The sequence below is a fragment of the Oculina patagonica genome, chromosome 1 (genome assembly GCF_052425735.1).
Source record: "Oculina patagonica isolate OP01 chromosome 1, crgOcupat, whole genome shotgun sequence".
NCBI classification, from domain to species: Eukaryota; Metazoa; Cnidaria; class Anthozoa; order Scleractinia; family Oculinidae; genus Oculina; species Oculina patagonica.
This window is the reverse complement of record NC_135758.1, coordinates 23,299,520-23,320,652: the sequence shown is the minus strand read 5'-3', so window position 1 is coordinate 23,320,652 and position 21,133 is coordinate 23,299,520. Positions and strand designations below refer to the sequence as shown.

Below are 21,133 nucleotides of genomic sequence, written 5' to 3'. Positions count from 1 at the left end.
AAACTAAAACTGCTTTATAATTACATGATTGCCGTGTGGGAATCCGATACGTCAGCTACCTTCTTGATAATTTTCTTAAAATTATTAACTGATGCAGCATTTTTAAGACATTTGGGCATGTTATTCCAGAGCATAGCGCCACTGTAAGAAAAGCTTCGTTTTAAATAGTTGGTATTTGGTTTGGGTAGCGTCAGCTTTCCCTCAGAGTCTCTCAAGTTATAAACAGAGTGCCCGGGGGGGCACTCCCTATAATGGCCCCCCCGGGACAGAGTGACGCTGAGAGTTCCCGTGTTCCCAGATTTTAATTTTCCTTTTCCAAGACGGTTATTAAATGGCCATGTTCTCTTGTTCCCTAAACCCCCCCCCCCCCGGGGGGTACTCCATATAATGGCCTATACGGGGAGGCTCCGCCCGAAAGGGGTACCTTTTTCAGGCTCCAGGTATATAAAAGGGTAGGGATTTCACAAGTTTAGGTATATGAAAGAGTATGAAAATCCGTCATTTAGGTTTTTAAAAGGGCCTTTAATTAAAATATTTCGAACAGACGCACTTTATGGCTGTATTATTTTAATTTATTAAGCGCTATATGAAAATGACAAGAAAACGTTCTGTTCCAGGTCTATGCCATGTCTTTTAGGTATATGAAAGGCGTACCTTTTTTCAGTAAAAGGTATACGAAAGGGGTACAATTTCTGTCAAAATGGTATATAAAAGGGTAAGGGGTAAGAGCTTGTGGCGGAGCCTCCCCGTATAAAACTTTTTTGAGTGCCCCCCCCCCCCGGGTAAAACCCCTAGGAGACCCTTATCGATGAGCTGGTATTGCTCACGTTTTCAGTCGGTTAGGTTTACTTTGTGTGAATCTACTGGCCAACAATTTAAAAAAAAAAAAAACAGTTTGGATGCAGGGGACCACGCAACGAAGAAAAAAAAACTGCTTGGCTTGTCTGCTGCCGGATCTCTTGTTCAAGAAATGCTCGTACCAGACGTTACTCTAAGTGCTTATAAAACCAGATTGATTGTAAGGCTGGATGGCAAGATTTATTGGCCAATATTTCATGAGACATTGAACAGTAGTGTTCTTTGTAGTGTTCAAAGGATGATTTATTGGCCAATATTTTATACTCCATGAGACGTTTGCATTTTAAAATTAATTGTAATCTTGTCTGCCATCTGTCCATCTATGCAAAGAGGTCCCATTGCCCACCTCACCACCTCACTGATTGCCAATACAAACGCGTTGTCAACTGGGGTAGTAGGGGAGGGAAATATGTTGGATCGTCGGGGGAGCCGAGGGAGCCTGGACTGCAGATCCTGGGGTCTACTGCGAAATTTACTTCTGCTGACTGCGAAGTAGATTTTTTGCCCGATTCTTTGCTTTCAAAAAGATGCCTAAAGCCATAAGGAATCCAGAGATTAAGTTCAAAAAGGTAGGTCACAGCTTTTATGCAAATTATACAAATTTGACTACAGAGTTATCTACAGAAACAGACTGCATACGCGCGGTGCTACAGGCAGGCTTGCACACAACTCCACACAATTTCAAGTTCTTGCCAAACAAATTGCAAGTCGATCTGCAATAGCTGTATTTTTCTGTCTATCAATTGTTTGTAATTTGTTAAGTTTATAATTGTGCAGTGAAAATGGATTTAATTATAATTAAATTAAACTAGTAATACGTGACTCGCAGGGCCTCGCGAAGCTCTGGGTTGGGGAGGCGGGGGGGGGGGGGGGGGTTGGTGTTATAAATAAGGAGTGGATTATTTGAAGTTGAACATTGTACATATTCAATTTTCCACAGTAGGCAGGAAGATATATTTGTTAAAAATTAGTAACGGGCATGGCCGTGACACCCTCGTTCCCAGGGTCTACTCCGCTTTGAAGATGGCGGCTCTTTCAGGTTCGTAAAGAGGTATAAAGCGTTGGGAAGCGCAGGCTATTTTCAAAATCATCGACAAATTATTGGATAGTCGCAGTTTGGACATTTATTTGAGGGCATTAAAAAAAAAGAAGAACGAACGGCAGGAGGATTCGAACCCTCCGCCCGCGCGCCCCTGATGGCGATGAAAGGTTTATAGCCTGAATAGGCGTTGAGGGAGTATTATGTGGAAATCAGTGTTATTTTAATCCGAAAAGAAAAACGATAAAAATGAAAGGCTCAGGATTCGAACCCACAAAAAAAATAAGGAAAAAAAAAAAAAAAAACCCTAGCCGGATTCGAACCCGCGCCCTCAGTCCCGAAGATCTGATTTCAAGTTCGACGCCTTACCATTAGGCCACCAGCGCGCGGCGGCCGTGTGACGTCATTTCCGCCAGACACCAAGCTCACAAATATATATATATATATATATATATATATATATATACATGACCGTAAACTCCACACGAGATTTCATCCCGCCTGAGCCCTTTGAGGGACAAAATTATACACCCCGCTACGCTCGGCCTTCGGCCTCGCTTCGCGAGGAATAAAGTCAGTGTTGTGTTTGAAACAATATTAAAAAGTGATATGAAACGGTCTTCTTATTGACAGTGTATTGCGGTTTTCAGTGAAATGCGATCTCTGAAATTCAAAATCCAACTAGCGATTGCGTTTTTCGCTGCCGTCAATCATAATAATGGCAACTGCCAACGAACCGTGACAAACAGAAACAAACAAAATGGATTGAAATCTACCAATCACAACTGACAGTCGTGACCTTTTGACCTGGTTGAAGTGAACTTCTGTTTCCCAAGAGGTTCGCTAAGATGATTGACGGCAACAAAAAGCGTAAACTGTTGGTCGAGGATTGAATTTCAGAGTTCGCATTTCACTGGAAACCACAATAAGTTCATCCTCATTGCAATCCAACTTTGTACATAATGACACTTTGGGAGAACGAATCTCTTCATTTACATGATACATAATACGTATCATGTATAATCCAAAATTGCATGTTACACATATGTTACACGTAATTTTGGATTATTCATGACTGTATAATATTATTAAATTGCTTGATCTTGGCATAAATATTATATTAATATTTATTTAATAATATCCCTTTTTGCCCTAAACAGTTATTTATCAATAATGAATATGTGGACTCTGTCAGTGGAAAAACATTTCCTACCGTTAATCCAGTGAACGAGGAAAAGATCTGTGATGTGGCAGAAGGTGACAAAGTGAGTACATTGTACATTATAATATGTAATTATAATATGTACCAGTAATTTTAATTTAATTTTAATTCATACTTTTGAAGGGGGGGGGGGGGGGCATTTCTGTATAGATCTGGCAAGTTAAGAATTTTAAATAATTATTATTGTTATTTTGATGATGATGATTATGATTATTTAAAGAAGATTTTTTAAGCCGATCTGTTTTTCTTTTCTAAATTTTCGGTGACATCTGTTCGGCCTTGCGCACGGTGTTGCCTACCACTCGAATTTTGGCCGAAGCAGTTGTATTTGATTCTAATTTACTGTTTACAAAAACGTTAGAATCTTACAATTTTCTTCAGCATGTTTGCTCAGATAACAGACCTAAAGTATTTTGTATGTTAAAATGCAATTAAGCAAAAGAGTGAGAAGTAAGAGCTAAAAGAATTTCAAAAAAATGGTCGAAAATCTGCACTTCCGGCGTAACAAACACGGCGAAACGTGCCTATCGTTCCCTCGAAGGCAGTGCCACAAATATCGTGCCTATCGTGCCCACAGATCTTTCCAGAATCGTGCCCATCGTTCCCTTCCAAATCGTGCCCATCGTTCCCAACATATAGTTTCTTTAGCGTTCTTATCGTTCCTATCGTGCGCGCCGCTTTCCGATCGCTTATCCGGCGTCACAGACGGATAGAAAGGCCATCCCCTTTTTTTTTTTTCATTTATCGTCGTATGTGTTTTCTGATTTTGGGTCGGTCGGTCGGAATTAAAAAAAAAAAATTCAAAAAAAAAAGTGGATAAGGAGTCTGGAACTAGGAGGCCCGGTACCTCAGCATAATGTCCGTGGAGCCTGGAAACAAGAAGACATGGTTACAAAGTCAACATGGCTGCAATGGAGGAAGGAAAAATCGACGTCGTGGTTAAACTCAAACAAGAACAGCGTAAAAAGGATGAAACATTATTTAAAATAATGTGTCATTGCCTTCTATACCTTCTGTATAATTTTTTTTTTTTTTTTTTGAAAACGCGAAAATCTGGGTCGGTCGGACGACGCTAAACAGAGAAAAAAAAGGGGATGGCCTTGCACAGCTAAATTTGTACAGCACGTTTTGGGTAATTTCTTTTGGTTCTTGATGAAAACTTAACTAAAAATTACTAGATTGCGAACTGCCCTTCTTTTCAGAATTAATCTAAACTCCATTTTTCGTTCACGAAGAACAAATTCGTAAGATTTCATCGCCGATAAAACTTTCGCGATGGGAAGATTTTCTGTCACGTGCTAGGCAACGAGTTCTGAAACCGGATCAAATTTCATTCCAGCACCAGAAACAATGAAAACAAATTTATAACGCGCGCTCGCTTTAATGTTTTCTATGGGATGATAGTTGATATTATTTGAATTTTCGAAACTGCAAATTACTTTAATAGCTCATTAGCGTTTGCTGTTGTTTTTTGCGATTTAATTTTATGTGTAAGTCACGGAAGAACGAACGCTGCTTTGTTGTTTATTTTTTGATTGAGATCGAGACATCCGTGTCGGTCGCCGATAAACACGTTGGGCTTTCATTTGACTTTATACCGGTACGTTCTTGAAATTTTATTTCAAAAAGAACAAGACCAGAAAGCAAGAAAGCAAATGAAACGAACGAACCTTCCTCTTCTTAACTCACTTAACTCACGACTCCGTATTAAATACATGTAATGAAATTTAGCGAGTGCAGAATAATTAATGTCTAGACCACGTTGACCCCAAGTGCATGGTAGAAATCTTTCTTTGAAGAAGAACGATAAGGAACGATTATGGGAACGATCAGGGAACGATGTGCACGATAGGAACGATGCGCACGCTAAATGGAACCTTGAGAGTGACGTAAGGCACGATAGGAACGGGCACGAAATGGGAACGCAATTGACCGAAAGCGAAGATTTTTCGAGGTAAGTCAAAGTGACATTGGATTCGTATTGATAATTCTTCAACCGAAACAGTCACCGGTAAAAACTGAATTAAAAAAGTCGAAACAGTTTATGTGCACTTAATTTTTGTCGTTACTTTTCTCATTCCACCGTAAAAAGTTATTTTAAAGCCACCTGCGAAAAATCCGTTTTTCGCGGTAATGCACTAATTTGCTATCTTGTTTTTTTAACTGCTATAACTTTAATATTACGTGAGCGTCATGAAAAATTATAAGCTTTTTGAGGTGCACATTCTTTCTAGAAGAAGTGTGCCAATTTTCATACAATTCTGAGCTCAATTAATAAGAGAAAATCAAGCGTTTTTAATGTCACGCAAAATGTTACGCTCGTGATCACCAACACCGTGCGCAAGGCCGTTCACCTTCATCAGAGTTATTGAAAGTTTGTTGGAGCTCGCGCTACCAATCCGTGCGTTAGTGCGACATTTTAATTTTGAATTAACGGCACATAAGCGCGAGGAAAAGCTTTGCGTTCGTTGATAGCATCTCTGTCCAAAGTGGAGTGCCACGACTCCAAGAAAAGCCTCTTGCTGTAATTGGCTACACCACGCTCGAGGATCTGGGCGTCCTTAGGATGGATATTATGTTCCGTTGACTCAGCATGCTGTTTAATTGCTGATTCGCTATTGCTCGCGCGCCCTGGATCATGTTCGGCTCCGTGCGAGGACCACGAGCGCTTGCTTTCCCCGATGTACGTAAAAGAGCAGTCGTGGCACTTCACTTTGTAAACAATTCCTGCCATTCGGTTAATGGCTGGTCTATCCTTCGGCTTTCTGAATACGTGTGTCATTTGGGAGAACGAATCTCTTCGAAGAAGCAAGAACTTACACTACTTACAAAACTAAAATTTTAAATTATTATTTTTGTGTTATAAATTTGCGTTTATAATTAATTATCTTTGAAGCATAAAAAAAGGAACTTTTTTAGCTATGACATTCAGGGCTCGAGACTAACGGTAGCCAACTAGCCAAAGACTACTAAAACTTAGGTTTTGGCTACGTATACCAGGCTTAGCATTCCTACTAGCCACTTTGGCTAGTGAACAACTTGGAAAAGTCAAAAGTTCTTGATAGAAATCAATAGATCTGACTAGTGACAAATTACTTTTGGCTAGTACAATCTGACATAACACTAGCCAATAAACCAGTGAGTTAAAAAGTTAGTCTCGAGCCCTGAGTCATTAGTACACTGTATCTTTTTTTTTGGGCTGCTCAACTGTAGCTTTAATTTTAAGCATATATACTTAGATTAACAATATTTCCTTATTCCCATTTTAGGCAGATGTAGACAAAGCTGTCAAGGCAGCTAGTGAAGCTTTTAAACTGGGGAGTCCTTGGAGGACCATGGATGCTTCTCAGAGAGGCAAACTGCTGTACAAAGTAGCTGATCTTATTGAACGAGATTTGGACTATCTGGCAGTGAGTGTGAAATAATGCTGGCATCAATACAGTCAACTTTCTCTAAAACAGACACCATCAGGACCAGCTCCAATTGTCCATGTTAGGGAGATGTCCGTCTTATAGGGAGTTTAGTTCTCAGTAAAATGAATGAAAAATGGCAGGGATGGGTCGAACACCAGGTGTTCGTCTTAAAAAGGTGTCCAACTTATAGAGGTGTCTGTTAAGAGAGAGTTGACTGTATTTAGTTAAAGTTTATTTTATGTTATGAAGGGAAGATTAGCAAGGTTGCATGCTAAAGATGTAAAACTACAAAACAACAACAACAAGTAAATCATTTTAATTAATAATTAAATAATTAATGTAAAAATATTGACCAGACACGTTTCCTATTGATGTTTTATTTTTTATTGGAATTTAATTGAAAATATTCTTAGAAAGCTTACAGTACAGGAAATAAATTATTTAAAAATTTCCCACCCGTATATTAAGTTATTAACTAACTAAAGATTGAATCTCAGAGTCTGAGCCTTGTTAATACTCCCAGACATTTCAACAGTCAGCTAGTCAGATTACTTTGCTCCAAAGAGGCAAAGCTCTGTATTTATTACCACAAAAACTGCGCACATTACACTGTAAAATACTTAGTGCACCCACTAGCATCAGAGTGAGTACCAAGCTTAACATTACAGGTACAGTAAATTTAAGAAAATTAAAATCAATAATTTTTAATTCATTTTTATTAATTAAGTAATGTTTAATAAATGAGCAACAGTGTTTTATCAAGTTTAAAACACGAGGCGCAGCCGTGTATTATACTTGATAAAACACGAACTGCGAATTTATTGAACGGCTTAAAAATCTTCTGATATAGATCAACTCATTCTTGCAGTTACTGTAATATTTAGATTTGGGTTTATTTTGGCCTAGAAAATTGGACGTAAAGTTTAGCCGTGTCTTTATCAGATATAAAGACACTCACTAAACATTAATTTCTTTTGTATTTTCTTTATGAATTATTAATGAGTTTTTTAACAATATTTTGAAATTTGTTTATTGACTCAATTGCTAGTCTCTGGAGACAATAGACAGTGGAAAATTATTTGCTGATTCTGTAGATGATATGGAGTTCACTGTGAAGTGCTTCAGATACTATGCCGGCTGGGCTGATAAGATAACAGGAAAGACCATCTCTTCTGGTAAGTTAATGATGCAAGATGTTTTTTTTTCTCTCTTTAAGTTGCATTTGTCTTATCGAATACAGTGTAGATGACTGATTCAGTCTATCCCATTCTGTAAGAGACAGCTAAGGTTTGAATTCAGTCTGAAATGTTACACACGAGAGGCCCTGCCAGGGTAAATTCCAACAAGCGACGTGGCCCAAAAAGTAGCGACAGCACATAAAATAAAATCGCGACAAACAACAACCCTTTTGAAAAAACTGAAATTCCAACAAGGACAAGCAATTTTCCTTCAATTCATTACTACTGACAGCGACGGGAAGTGCGATAAAACAGCCACACGGGGCATTTTTAAATTTAGACAAGCGACACGAAATCCCCCCCTGGCAGAGCCTCACATACGTAAGGTAGTGGCATACCACGTTACACATCTGTTTGCAATTTTTAAAGTTAAAGGGAGGTGTGACAATAACCTGTAATGTCGCAATTTTTCTGTAGAATATGCATTCCACATGAGATGAGGCATAATGTAATGTGTTGTTCCATAAATTATCCAAACCTCCCCCATGGAAGGGATTTTTCCTAAGACCCCCACCCCTCTGGAAATTCGAATTACAAAGCTTCATATATCTCCTTGAAGTTTTGGGTCTTTAAGACCCCTTCCACCTCCAGGAATTTCTATTCCCTTCTGTGGAGGAGGTTTGGACAAAACCACAGTTTTGTTTAAATATAAATGCAATGCCAGAAATAAAAATCAACATTCCAAAACCAGCTATAGTAGGCATGTAAGTACCTACAGAAACAATCATACAAAGGTCTTGATCTTTGCAGAATATACTGCCCCTGAGTGGTCATGTTTTTTTTTTTGCAGATGGTCCTTACTTTGTCTACACCAGACATGAACCTGTGGGTGTGGTTGGGGCCATTACTCCATGGAACTTCCCTCTCAACATGGCTGGCTTGAAAATTTCTGCAGCCCTGGCTTGCGGCAATGTTGTTGTACTCAAACCAGCTGAACAAACTCCATTAACAGCTCTATATCTAGGATCCCTGTTCAAAGAGGTAAATAAGAGGCTAAATTACAGTTATGAGAGTCTGACTTACAAGACTTGTAGTTGTAGTTTTAAGAGGTAGCTACTTTTGACCAGTAGATCAGAACATCACATAACTTTTCCCCCGCATATCAATCTTCAGAGAAGTCACTGATGAACTAATAATTTAAAACATTTCATAATTACCACAAGACTTCTTTGAACCAGTAGGGGAAAAAAAGAAAAATGTTGAGTGTTGTGGCGACCCTCTGCTTCAAGATATTTAGGCTCCTGTGAAAATTGTAAGTCAATAATATTATTCTTTTTTGGCCAACCTTTGACACTTTTTGGATGGGTTATTGAATTAGGTTTTCAATAGCAAGGTTAGTGTACTGAGTCTGTAATATGTACAGTTCCATGAAGTGGGGGTTTTCTACTCACTCTTTTACTGGTGATAAAGTACCTAATTGAATGCCACTCTTTACTTTAAGGCTGGCTTTCCTCCTGGTGTAGTAAATGTCATCTCTGGTTATGGTCCCACAGCAGGAGCGGCAATATCTGAGCACATGGATGTCAACAAAGTGTCATTCACTGGATCAACTGAGGTATAATTTTGTTAACAAACTGTTCCCTGTGCATCGTACATAATTGAGCTACTGTAGAGCCATAGACAAACTTAAGGAAGATCATATGTAAGGGTAAAGTCTGTGTTAGAGTCTAGTAGCCCATTATGCCAGCAGAGCCTATCCTGGTTTTGGCAGTTGCAATTGAAGTGACCAGGAGTATTATTTACCAGCCACTCCCAGATGAGATGCTTAAGTCCATCGCAGTGTTAATCCCCTGCATTAAGTTCATTGACACTCATTTGGGTGGAGAGAGAGGTACTATGCGAGTAAAGTGTCTTGCTCAAGAATGCAACACATTGCCCCAGTCAGATCGAACCTGGACCACTCAATCCAGCGTCCAGCACACTAACCATTAGTCCATAATGCCTTCCACACACACCGCAGTATGTATTGGTTGGTTCAGCTCCATGCATTTAGTAAATACTAGACTTGCAAGTTAGGGTCACATCACAAATCCCAGTATTTTTTTTACCGTACCCAATTCGCAGTAGCCAATCAGCGCGTCTCTTCCTGATCCTACGTATCGTCACTGCCTGTTGCCACCTCGGTCACTTTGAAGTAAATAGTGTACCGTATGTGATTGAAAGAGGTTTTTACCTAAAAAGAACCTCGTGGGTACCGCGAATGATAAAAACTTCCCCCAAAACTAAACTTGGCGCGCTCGCAATGTGCGTGTTTTCCGCGGTCTGAATCAGATGAACATTTGGGGTCGGGTCCGCTTTGGATTTTATGGTGAACTAAAAAAAAGGATGGCAGAAGAGGAACTTGATAAAGAGTGAGACAAACATCAATACAAGCAGGTCAACACATTTTGCACTACGTACTAGCAGCATGCTTCACAGGGCGAAAATCACAGATTTTGTGTTTGGGTACGGTAATACAGACCTTGGGCGGGCATCAGGCTCGTAAGGTCTCGCATTGGGTATTTTGGCTTGACTGCATCTCGCCAAAATACGAACATGCTCGCCAAACTCGCCTGTTGCGCAGCCAAAGGTACGATTAGGTATAAGTACAGTACATATTTTGCATAAGCATCTAATTAAAGCTATAATTGATTTAATTATCTTGTTTTAATAATGAATGTTGTATTCTTTTCAAGGTCGGTAGAATAATACAAGCAGCAGCTGCAAACTCCAACTTAAAGCGTGTGACACTAGAACTTGGAGGAAAGAGCCCCAATATAGTTTTTGCTGACACTGCAGATATTGACATTGCAGTGGCGTATGCACACTCTGCATTGTTCTTTAACCAAGGACAGTGTTGCAGTGCTGGTAGTCGCACTTTTGTACAAGACACCATTTATGATGAGTTTGTAAAAAAGAGTGTGCTAAGAGCTCAGAACCGTACAGTTGGGGATCCTTTTGATGATGTGATCAAGCAAGGTCCACAGGTGTGAGGTTTCTCTATTTGCTATCTTAATGTGCTAGTTGTTGTATTTACACAGGGCATGGTTAAATTAATAAGCCACAGGGAGTCAAGCAAGTGAGGTTTTGTCCTGTCAGCTGTAGCTTTTGGCTTTACATTTACATCTAAAAACCTACCAGTAATGGTCTTACATACACTGTTTGTGGAAATGGAAATGACAGGAATTCTTTTCAACAAATGGTAAAACTCATGCCAAGAAAAAAAAAAGCAAGAGTCTTTGGTTTTATTTGAGTCAAGGGATTGATGAAGTAAACCTGAGTTTAAAATATAGTTATTTGAATGTGTTCATTGAAGTAATATTTATTAATGTTAACTGCCACAGGTAGGACAACACTAACCAGTAGTCACACTAATGTTTTGAAATTTTTAACTGTCATCATCAATTTTGTTTTAGATAGATAAAGAACAGTTTAACAAAATCCTTGATCTGATTGAGAGTGGAAAAAAGGAAGGAGCAAAGCTGGAGTGTGGCGGTGCTCGGCATGGAGACAAGGGTTATTTTGTACAACCTACTGTTTTCTCAGATGTCAAAGATCACATGAGGATTGCCAAAGAAGAGGTCCGGTGTTTGCCAATGTTTTTCATTCAATTACCGGGTATTCATTCAATTATTCAAGACACATCAATTCTATATCAGATCAGACTATAATTATTTTAAAGCAACATACTTCCATCGCAATAATATTTGTCAACCAAAAAAGCTTCAAAAAATTGCCATGCCAAAAACATTTATAAATAACTGTGATTATTTTGGTTCTATCATTGTAGATATTTGGCCCAGTGCAGCAGATAATCAAATTCAGTGATGTAAATGAGGTTATTGAGAGGGCAAATAACACAACTTATGGCCTGGCAGCAGCAGTATTTACCAAAGACATAGACAAAGCAACAACTATTTCTCACAGTTTACAAGCTGGGACAGTCTGGTTAGTAAACCACCATAATGTTTCTGCTATTGTACTGTGCAGTTTCAGAAAACATTCACACCCACCCCATGGTACATGTAGGTCATTGGGAATTGTGAGGGGGTGGGGTCTCAACAGCCTAAAATTTTAAACGTTAAGGAAATTGTGAAGCTAACTGGAAATTCCAGGAAAATTTAACCATAAAACGTTTTATGGGAGGGGTATACATTTTTCCACCAGTTATCTCAAGAGTCAGACTTTTTACAATTTTAACTCCCCGGCCATATACCGGTATTTATTGGTTTCGTTAATTAATTCTTATTCCATAACTTGATACAGTTTTAGATTGAACATTTCAATGCACGTACTTTAGCCTCAATGTGTGAGCACTAGCATCCAAAAAAATCAACTAATACTACACATCCTTTCCTCTCCCATCGGTGTTTCAACCCACAACCTCCTGGTTAAGATATTAAACAAACTGATTTTACAAATTATATAATTATATAATTTATATATAATTATTATATTTTTCTTCAGGGTCAATTGTTATGATAGTGGGGGTCCTCAAGCACCTTTTGGTGGCTTTAAAATGTCTGGATTTGGCAGAGAATGGTAATTTTAATTAAATCAAATACTTTGTATGTATTACTCAGTTTCTTAATTGCTATGGAGGTCAAGCAAAGTGCTAAATTTTGTAATATAAATTATAGAAAATACCTGCAGTACCAAGAAGATAACGTTAGTATGAAATAAAAGGTAAAGGTTTTTCTTTCCAACCAATAATTTGCAAACGCATGCAAGTGATTTATTACATCATAATTTGCCAGCACTTAGTTACACTGTATGACTGTTTTTACATAATAATGAACCAACAAGAAGTACAGCTACTCTCCCTGGATTAGCTGCTAGCCCAACACAGGATAGCCCCTAGCTAGTATTTTTTTCAGGTGTTCCTAATGCAGATGGCTGTATTATACTCGGTGGGCACAGACAGGCACTGCTAGTCAGAGTAAAATGTTTTGGTGAAAAACACAACATGATGAGCAGTAGTTGGTCATTGCTCTTACAGGGCTACTCAATCCAGAGTCAAACATGCTAAATATTTTAAGGCCACTGCTTTTCCCATGAAAGTGCACTGGAATTTTGCTTGTGGTCTGAAACATGGATCTATTGTATAGTAGTTTTTATATCAAAACTGATCTGTAATCCATCCCTTCCACGAATAAAATTGATAGTTAGAGGATTAAGCTTATGTCATCTTTTGAATGATTGTGCTATCAAGCTTGATAAAGGACTGTATAATGCCAATTTTATGAACATATGATTTTTTTTATTTTTATTTTTTTTTAAATAGGGGTGAATATGGCTTGTTGCCCTACTTGGAAGTGAAAACAGTAAGTGGCGATGATAGCATGTTATCAAATTATTCCTTGGTTTACATATCTTTTTAATAATTGATATTGTTGTTGAAACATGTATGTTTTATTGCCGTAATGTTTGATGTTCTCAGTTTTGTACTCTTCTGGACATTGATCATTTAGCAATCGTGACCCTCACGTCAAGTTTTTGTGAACCTTATTGTTGTTTATTTGATAATGTTGCTTAAATGTTCGTCTGTTTTTCTAAGGGTCAGGGGGTTGGATAATCAGTGAAGATATTGAAAAAGTGACCATTGACAAGATCTAAACATTCCTATCCCATTCAATGTCCCCCAGTATTCTATTCTAGTACTGCATATAACCCATAATAGAGGGCCTTACACATGTATATACCATAAAGTTCCGTGTATAAGCTGCACCCATAGATAAGCCGCACCCCCAATTTGGAAGCTCAAATTTCAAAAAAAAAATACACTCAGACAGACAAGTAACGTTCTTTTGATAAACAAACAAAGACAAACAAGCACGTATATTCAAAACACTGACATGGCAGTTGTTGCAAAGTTTAATATGAATTAAGTCTTATGAAAGCAAAATTGAACAACAACAAAGTTTTCTGGCTGTTATATGTTTTTTCAGTGATGTCTTGAGGAGGAGAGCTGTTTCCGTAGATAAGCTGCATCCCCGATTTTTTACTTAAATTTTGAGTAAAAAGGTGCGGCTTATACATGGATCTTTATGGTACCCATCGGACTTGCTCATTGTTACTTGATAAAAAGGAGTTCTTATCCCTGACCTGTGATCTCCACCCCATCCAGCAGTGCAATAAAAAGCAGTTACTTCCATGCAGTTCTCCATTCATGTTTCCAGTCTGTGGATGACACCCTTTTTAATGACCATTCAGTAAAAAAGCTATTTTAAGAGTAGCACAAAATAAATATATCCAAATAAATGTGAATTTGATTACTTTTACAGCATAAGGATCATTAACAAAGTAAGAGTTGTACAGTCTTGTCTACTTATTTGGCAGATTTTGGATAAAATATTAATATAGTAATTGAGGAAGGGGACCTCAGCCTGGAAGGATTACATGACAGTTCTACTGATGTTACCTTTTATTTTCATTTTTTTGTAGGTTACGATGAAAGTACCATCAAAGAATTCTTAAGCTTTGTACTGAAAGCAACTCATGCAGTCAGACTGTAATTAATTATGCATGGATGCAGATAACATTAAGAATGTTTCAGACTGTACAATAAACTTTATTTAGTAGGAAAGCTGTATCAGATGTTCAGTAACAAACCCAGAAGCCTAATAAAACACTCCAAGTGCCTGAATTTAAAGGACAAAATAAATAAAATAGCTTATTTATAGTGAAATGTTTTCTTTGCCATCTTGTAGTAGTCTTTTTAATTCTTATATGCTTAGCAAGGTCCCATGACTCGAAAACCACTAGCTGTAATATTCAACTACCCGGTATGTTTTTATTCTTTCTGACTGTTCCATGCCGCTTCCTTAGGTCAGCATTAGTTATTTTATATAGATGCAAACCTTAGAAAAATCCAAATACGGGGGAATTTTGAGAGTTTACTTATTTGTCTAAGGAAGGAGGTCGGAAAAATAAACCCAAGGGGATTTGCATATAATTCGTTTTGGCTTTGTCCTGGTAATTCCTAGATCATCCAGGAGAGTAAGATGGTCTCCTTTTGCATATCCCATATCCCTTTCATATGAAATGGGGGGGGGGGGGGAAGCCTCGAGCCATGCGGCCCATACTGCCGAACTTATCCCGGTTTCGGTAGCATTAAGTGGCTAAGAATATTTCTACTCCCCCCTGAATGGGATGCTAGTCTATCGCAGTACCTCCCCAGCATTATGTCACCTGTACCCAGTACCCATTTGGGTGGACAGATACACTATGAGAGTGAAGAGTCCTGCCCAAGAACACAACACAGTGACCCCAGCCAGGTCTCGAACCCGTACCGCTCGATTCCTAGGGTCTGGCACACTAACCATTAGGGCCACCACGCCTCCCACTTTTTCATATGAAAGGGAGAGGGATTTTTGGTCTCACTCCCCCCCCCCCCTCTTTTTATATGGCAGTCCAGCAGTCTTGCAAGTTATTCAAAGTCAATTTAAATAAAGCCCCTCGTCATTTCTTCTCCTTGATTGTCTTTGCGCTGCTCCCCAACTTCTGGGGGGGGGGGTACTCCCATATAAAAATGCTGGGGTGCTCTCCGAAAAATTTCGATAATACCCCTAAAAGGTACCAGAATCTCATTTCCTGGGCGTGGCCCATATTCATTTTCATCCCTGAGGAGTACTAATCCAAAAAAAAAAAAAAACTGCACTGTCAATTTGACGACTTGATGACTGTCAAGAAATTACATTTAGAAATAATAATTATTTGCGTAACAAAAACAGTTGCTGTTTCCGTTATTTTTCAGATCGACAACCTCAAAGTTCCCTGAAAGAGGTCCTGAAAAACATGATACACCGACAGCACTCCTGGCAGCACTAGCAGCATTCATTTTAGGTTTTTATATCACCCTGAGCGGTATCCATGAATCCACAAATTTTGCGCCAAAACGTACAACGAGAATCCCGTCATTTTTAAATATAGGAAAGAGCCCCCGGGTCCTAACTAATGATACGCCTGGGACAGGTTCGGTCTGACGCCCTGGATCGTTTTTATAAGATTTTTAATAATATTTTGTTGTGAATTCCTAGCAATTCCTAACTGTGGATTCGAACGTGTGAACTCTGCCGAGGACTTTGAATTCAACGGGATAAATATTCATTTTTTTTTATCTTGGAATAATAATATACTGCTTTGCTCAAAAGTTAACGTTGTCGCCCAGATTTGCGTGCGACTCGTTAGAAATGTAGATTATTTTACAGATCAAAAATTGTTTATCTTCACGCAGAAAAGGCCTGGGACCAAATTGCAAATCAAACAGGCGCTTTAGCAGGAATAAATTAATATTTTACACCAAATATACCATCGCTGGTAGCGTGGCCGAGTGGTCTAAGGCGCTGGTTTAAGGCACCAGTCTCTTCGGAGGCGTGGGTTCGAATCCCACCGCTGCCACATATAACCTTTTTCTTTTTTTTCCCAAATTATTTTTTTAAATTGATGATACTGAGTGTTTTCCCGATCGAAGTTTTTTCACATACCCCAAAATTAGTTTAAAATTTCTTGAAGTTGTAAAGTTACCGTTCGAACGCTCACTCAATTTCTAAGTGCGAATTTCGGGCAAAGGCGATCAATATTTTCATTTTGGTGTGATATATAGATATTTGACCATATTTCGTTGGCACTTGCCTGTTTTAAATTGAAATTTCGCCTGCAATGCAGCTGTTTTCGATGGGCAAGCGTTGAATAATTGTGTTCGCGTATGAGTTCTTGGGCCCCGTAGACGAGCATAACCAATTTCGCTTTTCAGTCCTAATGCACATGTTAAGCCCCAGGGTGGGGGGGAGGGGGGGGGCAACCCACGGGAATTCACATAGGCCTTTTTTCGATTATGCTAGTAAAACTGGCATTTAATGCTACTAGAAATTCTCGCATAAAGCCAAAAAAATGCTAAAATAATGCCTGATTTCTTTAAAAAATGCCACTTCATTTCCAAAAAATGCTTTATTTTATTTCAAACAAAACGTACAAACTTTCACATTATATGCTCATAACAACAACATTGTTTGTTTATAAAAATAATTAAAAAAAAAATTTAAAAAAACACACACAAGTAACACAACACAAATACACAAGTAACACAACGCACAAACAGTCGAAACAGACAGAAAACAATCAAATTATGTAATCAAAATTGAGAAACTTTAGGATTATTTATCCTTCTGAGTTCTGAGTGCTGAAAATCTGGATCACAGTCATGAAAAGTGACAGAAAATGCTAGCAATTCTTTTTTGAAGAAAAAACGAAAAAAATGCTCGTTTTCCCAAAAAATGCCGAAAAAAATGCTAGCATAATCGAGAAAGGCCTAAATTCACATCGTAAAGCTCTCCCAGAGTAGGGATTTTGACATCTAAAATGGTCTGCTGGGTTAGAAATTTAAGAGGAGATCTGTGAAATTATTTTGACTTTCACTAGGTGCCCAGGGGTGGGGAATTCGACTCTGGCTTCCAAAAAATGTCAAAATCCCCTGTGTCTGAACGCGCCCCCCCCCCCCCCCTACCCCCCACACTGAGGCTTAACATTGATAGGTGCATTAATGATTGGGGCTCCAAAATAATTTTCTTTTTCCTTCCCTTTCTTTCTCAAAATTTTATTCAAATTCATGAGTACCTCCTTCTTTATAGTTAGGGACTGGTCATAAAGTACAGGAGGGGGTGGGCCGGAAAAATCGATTTTACAGTAGACAAAGTTTTAGTGGCCCACCCTTCCTAGTTAACACCAAAACTGTAGCCCACCCTTTAATCCTGACACAAAAACCACTGCCCCCCCCAAAAAAAAATAGATAAAATACCATTAACCTTGCATTTTATGATATCAATCAGAGTCTCCATAGAAATGACGGGTCAAATATGTTGTACATGACCTTCCAGTTTTGGAGTTACGAGGCTGTTATATCTCGTCATTCTGTGAGTCATTTCCATCGTCGTCACTGGGCTCACCAAATTCAAATAAAATTACATCATCCTCATCATCAGAGACATCACTGTCCACTGATTCAGAAGGATCACCATCATTATCTTTGGCTTTAGGGTCTTGCCAAAGGGCAAGTAACACAATTCTGGTAGAGCTTTGTGATCTGGCATTGGCCTTGGAACTCTTTCCAAGTCTGGAGCTGAACAGGGAAATTTAGCACAAAACCCAGAGAGGGTTTTGTTTGTGTTTTGGCAGTCACCTTTTATATATTCCAAGTAGAGGTCTCCCACCTGGACATATTCTTCCATAAAAGTATATATTTTCTTAAATTATGCAGATCCTGGTACGTCTTTCTTCTTTGAATCTGGTGCCGAAACAAACTGGTGTAGTTGTTCTGTGTTTAAGAAAAACTGTGCATTCTTTTGTGGGGTCAGAAATGATTGCATGTAATCTCCAGCTGGATCTGGCTCGTGATTGATTTTTTCAGCCACATTCTGGGCAACAGTACACGCATTTTGTTCCGTTGCCAGCTCATTTTGTTCCATTGCTAGCTCATCGCGTTTCTTGATATCATTAAGTGAGAGTGCAGCAATTTCATCTTGTGTCAGTCCATCAAGTGCGTCATGGAACTTCCACTGCATGGCCCCACCATCAACCAGTGCTTCACCAATACATGCATTCAATCTCTCTGCCTCATTCTGGCCACTGTCATCTCTTGCTCTGTGAATTCTATTCACATGATCAGAATTGAGGATTCTAGCCATCTCGGCATCCCTATATCTCACTTCTACATTGCTGCTTCAGGATGCCAGTCTGGTCCACCTTTCTTTGGAGAACACCATACACTTCCCACAACTGTTCTCTGGCGACTATGATGTTGGTAAACTCTTGCTCTAAATGGTCTATTATTGAAACTACTGCATCCTTCACCTCATTTCAGTAAGCTACATCTTCAACTTTGGCGTCAATCTTGTTGTCTTCATCCCATCTTAATTTAGCTGCATTCATTTCATATTTGCGGAACTTGCGATTTGGCTTTTGCGTTACTGCCATTTTGTGTTCATACATTGACGTGTCTTGGAAGTAAAGAAAGTCATGAACGTGTGCAAAAAACCGCCTTAATGGAATACTGCTTTATCCCGTGTTCGTTGTGTGACATTCTTGCACCACAAGATGAATGTAGATTTACTGCATATTTACCACACGCAAGTCGGTTGGCTTTTTTTGCGTGTTATAAATTAAGATGCCATATCAAAAATGGGGAAAAGGGATGTCAAATGGTTAAAATTACTTTTTGAAAAAAAGATGTTCACTTGAAAAGAAGCTATTCAAGTTTGTAATACTTTAAACCCTAATTTAGAAACACTGTGACACAGATACTGAGGATAACTTCACTGATGTATACTAATTGTTGCATGCAATGTTTTAGAGGTTGTTGACATAATCTTGTAAAAACAACTAGCTGCCCATGTAGCCAGGTGTAATAAGGAGCAGTTTTATTCCAAGTCATTTATCAAGCTACATTACTTCCAATTTAAGTGTTAAATTTTGTTTATATACATATCTGCAGCTAATAAAATTGAAGCATAATTGTTCATAACCCACCCCCAATGAATTGCATGTCATGTTTCTTGACCCACCCCTTTTTACGTGCACAAAAATGATGGCCCACCCCCACTTTTTTTCCGGCCCACCCCCTCCAGTACTTTATGACCAGTCCCTTACAAACAAATGAGATTCACTTTAAAAATTGCTCAGCCTAACAGCAATCAACCCATATAAAGTCTACAGTCAACTCTCTCTTTAATAACGGACACCTCTATAAGACGGACACCTCCATAAGACGGACACCTGTTGATGGTCCCTGCCGTTTTTCAGTCATTTTACTGTAACTAAACTCCCTATAAGACGGATACCGCTCTAAGACGGACAACGCACACTTTGAAATCATCACCGGACACTTAACCAAAAATATTTTTTGCCAGTCAATTCATCTTTCGAATTCGCAAACGACTCAAAAATGCAAAGCCCATCAACACCAGTCCTCATGCAAATCTTTGTGTCAACTTGACCGCAGGACAAGAAGTTGGAGGGAGGGTAGATGGCAATACCCCTCAAAACCTTTATAATTATACCACAGCACAAAATTGAAGCAAGAGGAGTAAATAATTTGACATTGTAGCTTGGCCAGAGACTTTATTAGGGCTCAATGCAATCATAAGGCTACAGTTACCTTAACTAAGGTGATCCAGTGTGGCAGGAGTGCTGGTCACGTGACCAGCCCAGGCCCAAACTGCAACCCTAACCCAAAATCTAACCCTAACCCTAACCCACAAGCCCTGACCCTGCAACCCTAATCCATACACCATTATAGGCTTGGTTTAACCCTAGCTTTCACTCTGTCATGTTAAAAGTTGTGGTCACGTGACCTCTATTGTTCTCCTTAACCCTTTAACCGGCAGATTTCTGTGACTTTCTTAAGGGGTTTTTTGGGCTTATACATTCTGTAGAACTTCGTGATTGCATATAAGAAGTCCAAGTAAAAATGTGTGCTGTTTCGAAACACCGAGGGCTCAGATTTTTATTGTGACGTCAGTAGTCGGCAGTTGCTTCGTTCGTAGGCGAGCTGTTGGGCTTGGATTTGGCTCGTTTTGTGTTTATAAGTGATTTTTCGAGTCATTTTTCACTGCAGAAGCCCCCAGGCTGGCATCATTAAGCTAGAGTGGTGGGTAGAGGCCAGCATCTGAAAGAAACCAGAGGTGAGAGATGATTTTGTCTTGATTGGAACGCCAGAAATATTCGAATCGAAAGATGGCGGTCCATGGGTAAAGTTGTCTCTCTGGCCGTTCTGTGGGTGGATTCCAAGACCTGCCAAGGCATTTTGGACGAGTTCTGACTTCCAAAGAATGCAATCGGTGCAACATTTTGCCGGCAGGATTGACTGTTTTTCCCAAGCATCCCTTTCGGTCAGCAACGAGGAAATTACAGGTTTGCAAGCATAGCTCTAATCGAATAGTAATTGCTGAGTCTTCTGAATGATTGATGGGAAATTTCCTTGCTGAACGGAAGGGAATAGGGTTGAAGTTTGCTGCAAATGTATATTTTTGAAGTCAGAATTATTTTTTCATTAAAAAAATGGAGGCAAAGATGTGTGTTTTTTGTTGTTGTCCTGTTACGTAGAAAACGGGCATTTTCAAATTTGCTGCTGAACAAACAACCATATGCAACAGAAATTAAGAGTTGTAGTCAGTTAGTTGGCTTTTAAAGCTATGAAAATTATCACTTTGCCATAAAAAGCAGTCATTAATATCATGTGCCCAGATATGTAAAAGCTAGAGTGTTTTCAATCACTGCTGGTGTTTTTCGTACACATATGTACGATTGCCGGTTAAAGGGTTAAGATGTGTTTTTTATCATGTTTTATAATTAAGAAATTCATTAATTTCCCCACGAATTCGCGCAATTA

At 38.9% G+C, this 21,133-nt stretch overlaps 1 protein-coding gene and 1 non-coding gene across 2 annotated transcripts; both read left to right on the top strand.

Annotated features, from left to right (window-relative positions):
- The first annotated feature begins 1,274 nt into the window (after positions 1–1,274).
- Positions 1,275–14,335, top strand: LOC144661655 (aldehyde dehydrogenase 1A1-like). Its single transcript, XM_078522467.1, has 12 exons — positions 1,275–1,427; positions 3,058–3,162; positions 6,389–6,529; positions 7,581–7,707; positions 8,561–8,751; positions 9,212–9,325; positions 10,446–10,736; positions 11,166–11,330; positions 11,540–11,697; positions 12,217–12,291; positions 13,034–13,073; positions 14,194–14,335. The coding sequence occupies exons 1-12, from the start codon at positions 1,386–1,388 to the stop codon at positions 14,224–14,226; spliced, it is 1,482 nt and encodes a 493-aa protein (XP_078378593.1). The 5' UTR covers positions 1,275–1,385; the 3' UTR covers positions 14,227–14,335.
- A 1,732-nt stretch (positions 14,336–16,067) lies between these two features.
- Trnal-aag (transfer RNA leucine (anticodon AAG)) lies at positions 16,068–16,149 on the top strand. The gene has a single exon. It is a non-coding gene; the product is annotated as a tRNA-Leu (tRNA).
- Positions 16,150–21,133: the final 4,984 nt, after the last annotated feature.

Coding starts and splice junctions, on each gene's coding strand:
- LOC144661655 (XM_078522467.1), top strand. CDS start 1,386: ATGCCTAAAGCCATAAGGAATCCAGAGATTAAGTTCAAAAAG. Junction 6,530..7,580: donor GAGATTTGGACTATCTGGCA/GTGAGTGTGAAA, acceptor CTCAATTGCTAG/TCTCTGGAGACAATAGACAG. Junction 12,292..13,033: donor TCTGGATTTGGCAGAGAATG/GTAATTTTAATT, acceptor TTTTTTAAATAG/GGGTGAATATGGCTTGTTGC.